We start from the raw sequence: 15,536 nt of genomic DNA, 5'->3' as shown, positions 1-15,536 counted from the left end.
TCCAGCAGGGTTACTGCAAAAAGAGCCCCAGCACAGGTAATGCTTGTGCCACTGGCTTTATGTCCTGGAACTCTTGATTGACCACCAGATGGACTCTGCGCTCTAAATCCTCCTCGAAGGTTGCTGATGCCAAAACGGACTGGGAGGTAGGAGGGTCGGCCAGATCTTCCTCGGAGCCTCTAGGTGGATCGGCATCTGACACCTGGACCAGTGGAGACTGTTGTGGAACCCCAGCATCAATAGAGGATTGACACTATGCTGCGGGATCGCTTCGGGGGCATCACAGCAAGCACTGGCATCAACCCAAGCCTGGCACTATGCATTGAAGCCTCCAGTGCCAATGCTTCTTCGGCCCGGTCTTTCCCCGATGCAGAGGTCAATGACAACGAACCTGACATCCTCAACCTGGAAGAGACCAATAGCAGTCGGTCCCTGCTGGTGTCAAGGGCTCTGTGTCCATCAATGCAGCTCCTCGGTCCTTTGGCATCGATGCCACCAATGCAGATGTTGATGATTTGACTTGCTCACCCTGAAGAGCTTCTCCATCTTATCAAGGCACGCTTGACTTCCCTTCAGGATCATTTGGTCACAAATGTGGCACCCCTCAATGTTGTGTGATGCCCTCGGGGAAAGGATGTACACTTTGTACAGGTCCATGATGGACATAATGCTTGGGCACTGGGGGCATCGGCAAAAACCAGATGAGGCCATGACACGAACCAAAAAACGACACAGAGGTGGCGAACTATCGATGCCGAAGGGCACAGAGGCACCATCGCCATGGGGAAATGAAGCAAAAAGAAACTTATTGAACTGGCAAAACACAGATTAGGAAGCGAGGGGAACCAAAGATGGACCTAATTTGAGAAAACCACGAAAAACTGAGGAATCTATGCACATTTTTCCGCTGATACTAAAAAAAAAAAAAAAAAACACACACACACACAAGCTCACAAACCGCAATGCAAAAGCTCTGCGCAAAAGAAAATGAGATTGAAGAGGGACCCCATGTGGCCACGTAGATTAGGACATGCTATATTCTCAGATGACGTCCTCCATGTGTGTGTGGACTACCATCCTGCTTGTCCTAGGAGAATAGTAGCTTGCAATCTATTTAATGTTTGGGTACTTGCCAGGTAGTTTTGACTTGGATTAGCCACTGTTGGAAGCAGGATGCTGGGCTTGATGGACTCTTGGTCTGACCCAGCATGGCCATCTCATGTTCTTATGCTCTGGTCCCAGGCAGTGCTAAAAGTTTGCATCCATTGCTAAAAGACATTACCTTACTGCAAATGTTTTTGAACCCACTTACTGTGGCCTTATTTTTGCCAGACATCCTGAGGAGGCAAGTCTCCATTCTTTTTATTTAGAAGTGCTGGAGTTGGTGCTACAGACAGTGAAGAAACTATAAAGTAAAACATAAGAACTTGCCATACTGGGTCAGACCAAGGGTCCATCAAGTCCAGCATCCTGTTTCCAACGGTGGCCAATCCAGGCCCATAAGAACCTGGCAAGTACCCAAAAACTAAGTCTATCCCAGGTTACCGATGCCAATAATAGCAGTGGCTATTTTTTAAGTCACTGAAGAAAAGTGCAGGAATATGAGAAAAATAAGGAGAGTACCCATCTGTGCGGTGCTCGAACAAAAAGCAACAAGAGACTACTCACGAGGAAACATCTGCATGGGAATTCCCATATATACTCAGTAGAACTAAAATCTTCTTTACTAGCTAGGAGAGATGGGTCCATTCCGTGCCACTGGATATCACCCATGTCATGGCTAATTCAGTTCTGCTTATTAATTTAAAAAAAATAAAAAAAAATAAAAAAAAAAGCTTAGCTATGCATGCCTTCCATGGTGCCCATTAATTAACACCTAAGGGCTTATGCTGCAGCTAGAAGACAATCACAAAAGTAGGGATTCGGCTATATGAAGAACTCTGAGAAAAGGTTTCGAGCAACCGTCATATCTTGCCACAGTATACTTTTTGGCTTATATTGTCAAGCCCGTGAAGCACTGGGCTTGTCTAATCATAGGTTGCATGGGACATACGGTATTCTCCTTACGGGGCTATATCAAGTGCAAGCAATGTATAATGTGAATCAGCTAATGTGTGCACTTATCTCAATCCACAAGTCAGCAGGTAGTATGTGCAATCCTGAAATGCATCCTCCGACACGGCAGTGTTTCGGAATGTATAACTCCTTCTTCAGGGAGTTCCAGGTGGCGACATAATGACAAAATGATTCTATGTGGAAACAATTAAGAGTTCTTAGAAGATGCCAACGGAGTGGTTCACCCTCATTTGATCGCACTTCCAATATGGCCGAGCCTGCCATGTCATCTCTCATAAATGGATCACATTAAATTGAAGAACCTCCTTCAAAATGGTCGTGATCATGAAATCATTTTCCTTTTATGGACATTCATCAAAAACAGAATATCCCTCTCATATGTCATTTCCCATATATGGTTAACACCATATTTGGTGTGAGAGACGTCAGTTCCTGCCTGCTCCTCTAATAATCGGAGTAGTTCCCTTTAAATATGGCGTTTCAGCCGCACTCTAGTTGTCAGTCGCAGAACAGATCGCTGAAAGGCTGCACTTTGACAGCGCACGTAAGTACTTTCACCTATCAGACAATAGCTTTCACGCAGTACGCTCTAAGCATAAAATATATCGTAAAAAAAATTTGAACTATTGCTGTAACATTTTTTGACCTATCATTGTTCTAGCGTTTAAGCAGACACTTATCAGCTCATGGACTGATCGTACACAGCTATTCAGTAAGTTCTACCTTACCAGTCTGGAGTCATTTGTGATTTATTAGCTGTTGGCATCTTCTAAGAACTCTTAATTGTTTCCACATAGAATCATTTCGTCAGTATGTCGCCACCTGGAACTCCCTGAAGAAGGAGTTATACACTCCGAAACACTGCCGTGTCGGAGGATGCATTTCAGGATTGCACATACTACCTGCTGACTTGTGGATTGAGATAAGTGCACGCATTAGCTGATTCATATTATACATTGCTTGCACTTGTGATATAGCCCCATAAGGAGAATACCGTATATCCCATGCAACCTATGATTAGACAAGCCCAGTGCTTCACGGGCTTGACAATATAAGCCAAAAAGTATACTGTGGCAAGATATGACTGTTGCTCGACACCTTTTCTCATAGAGTTCTTCATATAGCTGAATCCCTACTTTTGTGATTGATTTCTAATTTTCAGCTATTGTCTTGGTTATTAATAGTGCAGCTAGAAGACAGCATACTTAATCAAGCATGCTTAGAAAGGAACAATCACTGGTGGCTCTTACTCTGTGAGGTGCTGAGAGCAGAGCCCAGCAATCATGACTTTTCTGTGGAACACCTTATCAGGTCTGAAGGCAAACTATCTGGAAAACACTGGCTTAGATGAGTCTATGTATGTTTAAAGTAGACAGAACAATCAATCTGAGAGGTTAGAAGTATCAGAGAATTTGAGCAACCATGTAATTATCTTCAACTGATTAACTTGAGACAGAGTCAACCAACTTTTTGGGACTTAGAATTAATTTTAAACAGCTTTTAAACATTAGAAATGTTTTTGCTATATCCCTCATGAAAAGAAAAAAAACATAGTAATATGAAATACAAGTGTTTATTTGAAGGTATCTAAATATTTTGAAAATCTTTGATACGTGCAGCCATCACAAGGGCACAGGGCCATTTGTTGTGCACAAAGTTAATTTTGAGATCTAACTTTTCTTCAAAACTTGTTTGGCTTTCCTCAACTCATTTCATCTAAAAGTTTTTCTCTCTTCTCTCGTATTAAGTAAATGAACATTACTGTAGATAATACAAGTTAAATTGTTTAATTTTTTCCTGTGTTAAATGTATGTTTTCACTATTTGACTTACAATGAAGAAATTAAATTTAGAAAGAAAAAAGGGGTTAAGCAGCATGACATAAATATGAGTTCAGTCCCATTTAAATACTAAATTATACATATTTGTATACAAATACATTACATAAAATGGCTTCTGGCCCAGAAAGAATTTGAAGGATCTTTGTTTACTCTAAAATCAATGTTATGTCCTTTTGTTGCTAATTGGATTAAGCTTATACTAAAACTGTCTTTCCACAAATGTGCTTGATTCAGATAAGCAAAAAAAGTGTATTTTTTTTTGGGGGGGGGGGGGAATGATCTGAATCACTAAATTTCTCTTTTATTAGCATTTCAACAAAAGAACTATTAGGTATTACATCAACATTCAAATGTATATCATACTGTATGCTCATGCAAATGTATTTTATGAGGTTACCTCTTGTGGAATTAGATTAGAAAATTTCAAAATTGAAAATTAAGTCAACATTGCTAATTCACTGATAAAGAAACATAACTATTAATAAACACCATTTTTATGAAATAGCACAGACGAGGACCTGACTAACAAATTTCATTAGCTAAACTGACAATTAACTAAATTGACTGAAGACAAATTTGGGAGAAATGATTTTTTTTTTTTTGCCAAAAAGGTCAGGAAATACAAGACAGACAAATACTCCTTAATCACAGTATGGACATTAAAAAAAAAAAAAAAGCATTTTTTAAATTGGTCTTTGGTTATTTCCCTGTTCAATTTTTTCACTACACATGGTCTATCCACAATTCAGACTTAAGCAGTGACTAAATATTTACCCGGAGATTTTCCAGTCCTCTTCAAAGATTGTTCAGTACTGACAGGTCGTTGATACCTTGGACTACTCTTCAAGTGTCTAGCTCGCCGTGGGGACAGAGACCTATGAGGTGATCTGGATTTCCGAGGAGAGCGGGACCGGCGCCTAGGGCTTCGGGATCGAACTGGACTACGACGAGATACTCTCCTTGGGCTTCGACTTTTTGATCTTGCCCGCCCATAAATAGGAGGGCTCCTAGACCGTGATCGTGGAACTCTGTGTCTTGAGTCTGATCTTCTAGAACGTCGAGGACTAGAACCACTGGAGCCTGCACGCTTCCTTGGAGTCTGATTTTCCTTTTTATCTGCCTCATTTCTGTCAAAAAGAAAAAAGAAAAACCCAAAACATTTAATGGCCTCTCTGCCCTCCCAAAATATCATGTTTTTAGAATAGAGAAATTACTTACCTGATAATTTCGTTTGCCTTAGGGTAGACAGATGGACCCAGGACCAGTGGGTACTGTGCTCTTCTGCTAGCAGATGGGAGACAGGGTCAGATTTCAAGCTGACATCACTCTAGATATACCCCTGCAGTAACCTCAGCTCTTCAGTATTCTCTTCAAAAAGCTATTGTGGATATATCTTTGCTTAAATATCTTTACTAAACTTGAACTGGTTCAATTAATTTCCGAAACTGGAGACCGCCAGTGCATTCAACCAATTAAAGCCAACACCGGACAAACTGTGGGTGCCTTGAACTAGAGGTAGGCCGCGGCTTACCCGTAGTTGCTTAGTCTCGAGGTTTGTTATCCGAGGTTCTCCTTTTCCAGGGCAGCCATGGGCAGGATGCTGAGTCCATCTGTCTACACTAAGGAAAACGAAATTATCAGGTAAGTAATTTCTCCATTTCCTAGCGTGTAGCCAGATGGACTCAGAACCAATGGGATGTACAAAAGCTATTCCTGGACAGGGCGGGAGGCTGCCCATGGCCCACTTAATACTGCCCTTGTGAAGGCTGCATCTTCCCGAGCCTGAACATCCAGGCGGTAGAACCTGAAGAAGGTGAGTATGGAGGACCACGTCGCCACCCGACACATCTCGGCAGGTGACAGCAGCTTGGTTTCTGCCCAAGAGACTGCCTGGGCCCTCGTAGAATGAGCCTTAACCTGAAGAGGTAAGGGCTTTCCTGCCTCTATCTAGGCTGCCTTGATTATGTCTTTGATCCAGCGGGCTATGGTCGCACGCGAGGCCACTTATCCTTTCTTCCCGCTGTGACAAACGAATGAGTGATCAGTTTTACCAGGAGTCTGCAGACATTCAGGTGGCGAAAAGGGCTTGAATCTTCCGAGTCCTTATGTTCATCCGGAGCTGGTAGCGAGATGGTTTGGTTCAAGTGAAACTCGGAAACCACTTTTGGAAAGAAGGAGGGGTCAGTAGGCAGTTGTATGATTCTAGGTATGAACCTGAGGAACGGTTCCCAACAGGATAGACCCTGTAGTTCGGAGATGCGAAAAGCTGACAATATTGCTACCTGGAATGCCGTCTTCAATGTTAAGAGGCATAGTGACAAACCACGTGTTGGTCTGAAGAAAGCCCCAGCTCAGAAGTCTAAAGCTAGATTGAGATTCCATAGAGGCACCAGCCACTTTAGGGGTGGTCGGAGTTGTTTAACCCCTTTCAGGAAACGGGACAAGTCTGGATGGGTTGATAGCCGGATACCGTCCATTTCTGCTCTGAAGTAAGCCAGTGCGGCTACTTAGACCTTGAGTGAGTTGAGTGATAACCGCTTCTTCATACCGTCCTGAAGGAACTCCAGAATCATGGGAATCTTGGCTGTCTGCGGGAGAATCCCGCGGTCCTCACACCAGGCTTCGAATACTCTCCAGATCCGTACGTATGACAGGGATGTGGAGAATTTGTGCTTGGAGCTGGGTGTCAATCACGGCCTTTGAGTAACCGCGCTTCTTCAAGTGAGTCCTCTCAAGGGCCAGACCGTAAGAGAAAATAGAGACGGATCTTCGTGGAGAATTGGGCCCTGCTGGAGAAGGTCCCTGTGTGGAGGTAGGCACAGAGGGTTCCCCACAAGGAGTTTTTGCATGTCTGCATACCATGGTAGTCTTGGCCAATCTGGGGCCACTAGTAGAACTAGTCCACTGTGATGTTCTATCTTGCAGATGACCCTGCCCAGTAGTGGCCATGGGGGGGGGGGGGGGGGGCGGGGGGGGAGGCGTACAGTAAGTCTTCCTCTGGTCAAGTCTGGACGAGAGCGTCGATTCCTTGAGACTGCAGCTGAAAAACCTGGGGACTTGGGCACTGAGACGAAAGGCCCCAGCGATTTACTATCAGTTGGAAGTCTGTGGTCCACAGTGTCGATTCCCCCGGGTCCAGGCTCTCTCTTCTGAGACGTCGTCTTTTCCTGCGATGAGGGAGGCAGAGATCCCTTGTAGGTTTATCTCCGCCCATGTCATGAGCGGGTCTATCTCCAGAGACCTGCTGGCTCTTGGTTCCTCCCTGGCAGTTGATGTAAGCAATCGTTGTCGCATTGTCCGAAATTACTCAAACTGCTTTGCCTCGGAGTCTGTGGCTGAATTGCAGCATGCTAGTCTGACTGCTCGAGCTTCCAGGCGGTTTATGTTATTCCTTGTTCCATTGTCCCTAGGCCATCAGTTCCTGACAGTGGGCTCCCCACCCTCGCAGGGTCGCATCCGTGGTGAGCAAGATCCAGATTGGTGGGGATAGGCTTACTCCTCTGCTTACGTGGTCTTTCTGTAGCCACCACTGGAGCTGAGAACGTACCTCTGCTGGTACTTGGAGGCGAACTGAGTAGTCCTGGGACAATGGGTCCCATAGTGACAGTAAGGAGCGCTGGAGCAGTCACATATGGGCCCTTGCCCAAGGGATGACTTCCAGGGTTGATGCCATGAGGCCGAGGACTTGAAGATAGTCCCCCAGGTACTCTAGCGATTGAGAGGGCTGCAGACTGCTCTTGCCCGTGTTCACAACCCAACAGAGTTCCTGCAGTAGGCTCTTGATTCTGCTGGTCACCTGCCAGCTCTCTTCCGAAGACTTTGCCCTGATTAGCCAATCGTCCACGTAAGGGTGTACCAAGATCCCTTCCTTTCTCAGTGTTGCCGCCACGACCACCATGATTTTGGTGAAGAGTCTGGAGGTAGTTGCTAGGCCGAAGGGTAGTGCTCGGAACTGGTAATGGTGACAGTATCGCAAAGCGCAGAAAGTGCTGGTGATCCTGATGGACTGGGATGTGAAGATAGGCACTCTCCCGGTTTTACTGCCATTATTACGGAGCGAAGAGTTTCCTTGCAGAAGTGTAGAACACGCAGATGATGGTTGACTTTCTTGAGATCCAAGATGGGTCGGAAAGATCGTTCCTTCTTGGGAACGAAAAAAAAAGATGGAATAGCACCCCGTATTTTGTTGGGGCGTGGGAACCAGAGTTATTGCCTTCAGACTGAGTAGTCTTGTTAGAGTGGTTTCTACTGCCAGTCTCTTGGAATGGAAGTGGCAGGGTGATATCAAATTTGTCTCTAGGGATGCTGCGGAACGCCAGAGAGTAACCTTCTCGAATGATGTTTAGAACCCATTTTTCCGATTTTATCTCGACCCATCTTTGGTAGAAGAGGGCAAGTTGACCCCCTATATCCTCTTCCTGTGGAAAGGTCAGCCCATTCTTGTTGTGTAGCACAGCTGGAGCCTGCCTCTGGGCCTGCTCCCCTCTTGGTCTGTGTTTCGAAAGGGCTGGGATCTTCCGGAGGGACGAGGTGCCTGGAACTACGAGTTCCTGTAGGGTCTAAAGCGCTGCAATCCTCTGCCCTTGGTTCTTCTGGGGAGGGACACAGATCTTTTACTCCTATCTTCTGGTAGCCGAAGTACTGGGGATTTGCCCCATTTGCTGGCTAACTTCTCCAATTCGCTTCCGAACAAGAGAGATCCTTTAAAAGGCATTCTTGTGAGATTCGCTTTAGATGTCGCGTCTGCAGACAATTCCGTAGCCATAGTTGTCTTCTGGCTGCCACTACCGAGGCAACGCCCCTGGCTGAGGTGCAGACCAGGTCTGAGTTTGCATTTGTGGGGAAGGCTGCTGCAGGTTCCGGAGTTATTTGCCTCTCTCGAGAGGAGCAAGCAGGACCGTGCCACCAGTGCGCAGCAGGAAGCAATCTGCAGTGTCATTGCTGTTGTGTTGAAGGCCTGCTTAAGGATGGAATCCAGTTGGCTGTCCTGAGTGTCCTTCAATGCCACCCCTCCCTCAACAGGAATCTTTGTTCTCTTTGAGACGGCACAGACCATAGCGTCCACTTTCGGAAAATGCAGACGTTCCTTGATCACTGGTTCTAGAGGATATAGGGCTTCCAAGGCCTGACCCCCATTACCTTCATCGCCGCGCTCGTTTCTGCACCCGCTGCCTTTCAGCCACACTGGGGGGCTAAGTCCACTGCCAGGAACCAGCTACCGAACCAAGGTACACCCCTGAGGGATATCGGAGATCAACCTCAGGAATTCTCGACTGGGGGAGGGACCCTTAGGTATCACCGCAGGAGAGCGGGGCTCAATTTTCCTTAGGGTAAATTTTGTTTCTTCTTCTGTAATTCTTAACACTATTCTAGTGTATGGGATAGTGTCCGCATCTGCCAGGAGACAGAGATACTGAAGAGCTGAGGTTACTGCAGGGGTATATCTATAGTGACATCAGCTTTGAAATCTGACTCCATCTCCCATCTGCTAGCAGAAGAGCACAATACCCATTGGTCCTGAGTGCATCTGCCTACACGCTAGGAAATACAGCATTTTTTAAGCAGCTGCTGCTCAAAGCAGCAGTTTTCATTTCAACTGTCTGCACAATTCTTTACCACCTCCAGTAGTAATCCACATCCTGAATGGTAAATCCAAGCAATTTAGTTTTCTGCAACTCAGCACACATACACAAAATTTCAACCTGGCTGCTAACCTCAAACAGAGAAGAGGAAGGCTAATGCATATGCAAATAAATAGTATGGAGTCAATGATCAAATACATAAGAAAATTCAAAAACCTTGCCCTGATAAAATACAGGAAAAGCAAGTTTGCTTATCATAAACTGCATTTTCCGTAGAAAGCAGGAAGATTTAGCCATGCTATCTGGGTGACGTCATCCGAACATCATGGGGCAGAACTTCCTCTCTAAGCTCGAAAAGGTTCTTCTGCAGCTGCGCGGCTCCTTCCCGCACATATTGAGTACTTCCCTCTCTGTTGATTAAGCAGCAGATCTGCAATGGCAGTCTGTCTTTCCAGAGAGATGGGAGGGGACGCGTGGCTAAATCATCCTGCTATCTATGGAAAATATTTATGGTAAGCAAACTTGCTTTTTTCCTTCGATGAGCAGGCTTATTTGGCTATGGGTCTGGGAGTCCCAAGCTAAAGGTTGCTTGCTATAGTATAACGTCTGAATGCTATAAGCAATCTAACATTTGTAGACAGCCATTATTTCCATTGGATATGATACAATACCACTGATCCCACTATACTGTCCACCACTGACTGCAGATCGAGATAGTAATGGGAAGTGAATGTGTGACCTGATGACAATGTCACTTTGCAGATTTCTTGAACTGGAACTTTATATAGGTGTGTCAATGAAGTTGTTGTTGCTCTAACCTGATGAGCTTTACTTGGATCATTGAGCAATAGGGAATGAGACTCACAGCAGAATTGGCTACATTGTGTTAGCAGGTTTGATAGCGTTCTCTTCTTTACTGCTTTTCCCAGAGCATTCGGATAGAAGGAGACAAAAAAAATTGTGAGGTACATCTGATTGCTTGAGTTCTCTGCTTGTAATATGCAAGGGATCTCTTGCAGTCTAATGTATGTAAGCTCTCTTTCCCTTTTATTTGCGGTTTATTTATTTAGGACTCATATACCGATATTCTTGTAACAAGTTACAAATCAATTCGGTTTACATTAAACCATAAAATTACGCAAACGAAGGCATTACATTATAACAAGGAAGCCAAAACTTGGGATCAGACACAACGTTAACAGGGTGAATAAATGGATAAACAACTTTAGCCGTCTAGCCAAATCTAGAGCTAAATGTAACTGGCTCGATGCCTAAGGGGGGGACACCGGGCCTCAGAAATCTTAAGAAGTTTGTTGGAATGACTGATTTAAGACCAGCAATGTCCGGGGTGTTGTTCTTCTGGTGAGTAGCATCCTGGATTCAGTGGTGAAAGCGGATCTATTGTTCTACTGATTCAGGGAAAGCTTGGATGAATAACCAGGTTTTGAGTCTCTTTTTGAATGAGATTGAGCATCTTTCGAGCCGGAGGTCTGGCGGGAGCGAGTTCCAAAGAGATGGGCCAGCAATGGAAAGGGCTCTCTTTCTTACTGCTGATTTGGTTGAAGGTACTTGTAGGGTGTTTCTGTAAGCTGATCTCACCGGTCTGGAGGGTATTCGTGGTTGCAGAGGGAACTTGAGATCTAGAGGAGAGATATTGTGGATGGCTTTGTGAATGATCGTTAGGATTGTATAGGATTGTATTAGGATTGTATAGGATTCTAAATTTAATTGGTAGCCAGTGCAGTTTCTGCAGAATTGGAGTAATGTGTTCTCTTCTGTTCGTCTTGGACAGAATTCTGGCAGTGGCGTTTTGTAGCATCTGTAATGGTTTGATGGAGTTGGAGGGGAGGCCGAGGAGGAGAGAGTTGCAGTAATCGATTTTTGCGAAGATGATTGCCTGTAGAACTGTCCGGTAATCCTGAAGATGGAGGAGGGGTCTTAACCTTTTTAGGACTTGAAGCTTAAAGAAGCAATCCTTTGTGGTTTGTTGATGAAACTTTTGAGGTTCAGCTGATTATCCAATATGACTCCTAGGTTTCTAACTTGAGGGGAGAAAACTGGTTGATAAATGTGTTGGTTTGTGAATAGTTTCCATCTTGGGTGAGTAAGAGTAGCTCAGTCTGGTCTGTGTTCAGGATCAAGTTGAGGCTTGACAGAAGGTTGTTTATGGATTGAAGGCAGGTGTTCCAGAAATCCAGGGTTTTATCAAGTGATTCTGTAATTGGTATAAGGATTTGGACGTCATCTGCGTATAAGTAATGAATGAGGTTTAGATTGGAGAGGAGCTGGCAAAGCGGGAGCAGGTAGATGTTAAAGAGTTGGAGATAGTGAGGATCCTTGTGGGACTCCCCACGTGGAGCTGACGGGGTGTGACTCTTTATTGTTGATTTTGACCTTATAGAAACGGTTTTGAAGGAACGATCTGAACCAGCTGAGGGCAGTACCTTTGATGCCGATCTCCGATAGTCGATCTAGGAGAATGGTGTGATTCACAGTATCAAAAGCCGCTGATAATTCTCCTTGACCTATCAGACACGGCAGTTTTTTGTCGTAATTCATGAGAATGGAGTCTGTTAGTGAGATTAAGAGGGATTCTGTGTTACGGGATTTGCGGAATCCAAACTGTGATGACGATAGGATTTTGTTTTGATCCAAGAATTCCGAGAGTTGTTTGTTTACTATTCTTTCCAGGATTTTGGCGATGAACGGGAGGTTTGCTATCGGGCGGAAATTGGCTGGGTTTTCTGGGGATAGGTTTGGTTTTTTCACTAGGGGTTTTAGTATAGCAAGCTTCAAAGGGTCGAGGACTTGGCCTTGTGATAGTGAGCAGTTGATGATCTCTGCAATAGGTTTTGAGATGTAATTCGGGATGGAGATGAGAAGGTTGGCTGGGATTGCGTCCCAGGGGTGTGATGCTGGTTTGAGCTTCTTTAGTACGTTTTTGATCTCAATGGCTGATGTAGGCTCGAAAGTTTCCAAGTTTGAAGTTATGTTAGCCTCTGTGGTGATGAGGGGTAGCTGAAGAGGGACTGTCTTATCCTTAAGCGGCGCAATGAGGTTGGTGATCTTTTCCTTGAAGAATGTAGCTAGTTCGGCGGCTTTGCTTGCTGCTTGATCATCTGGAATGGTAGTGGGGGATGGCTTGGTGAGGGATGAGAAGTGAGAAAAGGGCTCTGGGGTCGAAGATGAAGTGGTGTATTTTAGGGAAAGTGGTGTAGTTTGGGGAAAAAGGTCGGTAATGAAATTGATTGGTTTAAGTGAAAAGCTGAAACCATTTTTGGTGAAAAAATAAGATGGGTGTGTCGTCAGTAGGACCTTGTCATGATGAAATTGAAGGTATGGATAATGACTAGAGCCTGAGTTCACTCACTGTTCTGGCCGACGTGACTACCACCAGGAAAGGTACTTTCCAAGTGACGTGTTTCAAAGGTGAATACTCCATGGGCTCAAAGGCAGCCCTCATTAAGCTATCCAGGACAACATTTACGTCCCATGGTACTGGAGGTTTCTGTATTGGGGGGTGGGGGAAGGAGTGAATATGTACTAATCCTTATAAATTTTGAAATTAATGGATGAGAAGAGTGAGTAACCTTCATCCATGAAGTGATAAGCTGCTACAGCGCTTAGGTGAACTCGGATTGAAGTCACCATTAAACCCGAGGTAGAAAAAGGGGTGTAGGTATATCAGCAAAGTTTCTGGGGAGCAAGTGAAGAAATCAATGCTCCGCTGGACACACCAATTAGAGTATCTCTTCCATCTAAAGGAGTAGTTCCTTCTTGTGGACGGTTTTCTGGCTGCTATCTATGATTTGTGGTGGCAGTTGGAGATATCCTAATACCTCCCGCTTAATCTCCATGCTGTGCGTTGAAGGGAGGAGTGCATCAGGCGGATGAGTATCCCACCATCCTGGGTTTGAATTCTTGCGCTGTTTCCTAGAAATAGTGGCGTCTGATTGAAAGTTGTATTAGATAAGCGAACCATCGTTGTCTCGACCATGCCGGAGCTGGTATCATTTCTGCTCTGTCCGTTACACATTTATGTATGGGTCAAGATAAGAGCAGAATTGGAGGATAGACGTAGAATAGGCCTTCTGACCAAGGAATTAGAAACACATCCTGGGATATTCTGCAATTGCTGGGGAGATTTGAACTGAAGGTCTCTACCTTCATGTTGAGATCCACGCAAGGCGTTCCCCAGCGATTCAATAGATCATCTATCCTCTGGTCTAGAGAACGTTCATGAGGATCAAAATTCTGCTGAGTTTGTCTGCTTTGGTGTCCGCTAATCCCGGTAGGTAAAATGCTTGGAGAAATATACCGTTTTGTTCCACCACTCGCAGATCTGTACAGCTTCTTTGCAGAGAGAGTCCTGGAACCTGACCCTCCTCCTTTATGTAGAACATTGCTACTTGTCTGTGCAGATCAGTACAGATGTCCCCCGAATGGTTGACTGGAATGTATGACTTGCACGTTTTAGGGCACTTAGCTCCAGGAGATTTATCTCTAGGTGGCTTTCTGCTAGCATCCATAAGCCTTGGGTTCTCCAATGAGGTAGGAGGGCTCCCCATCCCTTCTCTGATGCATGTGTTGTAATAACTGAGGAGAATTTCTGAACTCTGCTCCCTTGGATAATACCGAAGTTTTCAGCATCCACCTCAAATCTTTCTTTGTTGAGATTGAGAGTCGAATTCTTTTGTTTTTTTATATAAACTGGCTTCACTGATTCCATTGGAACTTTAATCCCCATTGCAATCACCTCATGTGAAGTATGAAGGACGACATGAATTGCTGCTGCCATATGCCTCAATAAAACAATTACTCTGCGCACCGCAGTTATTTACTGCTTTAAAAGAATTTGGCATTCAGCGTGCAGGGTCTGAGCACTGTCTTGAGGTACAAATGCCCTGCATAATCGGGAGTGGATTTTGCTCCTATGAACTGAATAGTCTGAGTCAGGTGAAGCAGGGATATCTCGTAATTTATAATCCAACCAAGTCTAAGCATAGAATTGTCTCCTTTAGGAGATCCTGTAGTGTGTCTGGATTTGGAGACACAATCAGCCAGGTGTTGAGGTATGGGAATATACGGATCCCGTTTCTGTAAGTGAACTACCGCAAGGCATTTTGTGAACATTCTCGGGGCAGATGAGTCCAAAAGGGAGCATAAGAAATTGCTATACTGGGTCAGATGAAGGGTCCATCAAGCCCAGTATCCTGTTTCTAACAGTGGCCAATCCAGGTTAAATGTACCTGGCAAGTACCCAAACACAAAGTAGATCCCATGTTACTTATGCCAGTAATAGCAGTGGCTATTCTCTAAGACAACTTGACTAATAGCAGTTAATGCATTTTTCCTCCATGAACTTATCCAAACCTTTTTTAAACCCAGCTATACTAACTGCACTAACCACTTCCTCTGATAAATTCCAGAGCTTAATTGTGCATTGAGTGAAAAGAATTCTCTCAGATTAGTCTTAAATGTGCTACTTGCTAACTTTATGGAGCGCCCTCCTAGACCTTCTATTATCCAAAAGAGTAAAAAACCAATTCACATTTACCCGATCTAGACCTCTCATGATTTTTGTACTGGTAATGCGGGTCCCCAATTTGGAAGCAAAGGTACTGCCCATAGGCTCTGTAGATAGGAATGTGAGTGTAGGCATCCTTCTGGTCCAAGGCGCACATGCAGTCAGGATGTAAAAAGGGGAGAAATGACTTCAAAGAGCTCATTTTGAATGTCTCCTAACGAAGCTGTTGAGAAAATGTGAAGTCTAGGATTGGTCGGCAACCTTCCGATTTCTTGGGAATAAGGAAGTATTGGGAATAGTAGCTTTTGCCAACCCGGGAAGGAGAAAGACAGCGGATAGCTTGTTGGTCCAACAGAATTCTCGCTTCCTGATGAAATAACAGAATGTGAGATTGTCTGCTCGTGCAGGATACTAAGGGTGGTAACAGGGGTACATGAGTGAACTGTACCCTGTAACCTTGGAAAACTATATTTAGAACCCATTGATCAGTTATCTTTGACCAAACATGGGA

The 15,536-nt window shown here is 44.6% G+C and overlaps 1 protein-coding gene across 5 annotated transcripts in view; it reads right to left on the bottom strand.

The window, feature by feature from the left end:
• The window catches only part of ZNF638 (zinc finger protein 638), a 497,682-nt gene that overhangs the window by 342,141 nt on the left and 140,005 nt on the right, over positions 1-15,536 (bottom strand). For all 5 annotated transcript variants that reach the window (XM_029594449.1, XM_029594439.1, XM_029594458.1 and 2 more), the window contains exon 5: positions 4,691-5,043. In XM_029594449.1, the coding sequence (XP_029450309.1) occupies positions 4,691-5,043 (353 nt within the window). The remainder of the gene's footprint in view (positions 1-4,690; positions 5,044-15,536) is intronic.

Source organism: Rhinatrema bivittatum, chromosome 1, assembly GCF_901001135.1.
Source record: "Rhinatrema bivittatum chromosome 1, aRhiBiv1.1, whole genome shotgun sequence".
In the NCBI taxonomy this organism is placed as follows: domain Eukaryota; kingdom Metazoa; phylum Chordata; class Amphibia; order Gymnophiona; family Rhinatrematidae; genus Rhinatrema; species Rhinatrema bivittatum.
Note: the sequence above shows the minus strand (reverse complement) of the source record. Positions and strands in the feature narration are given on the sequence as shown.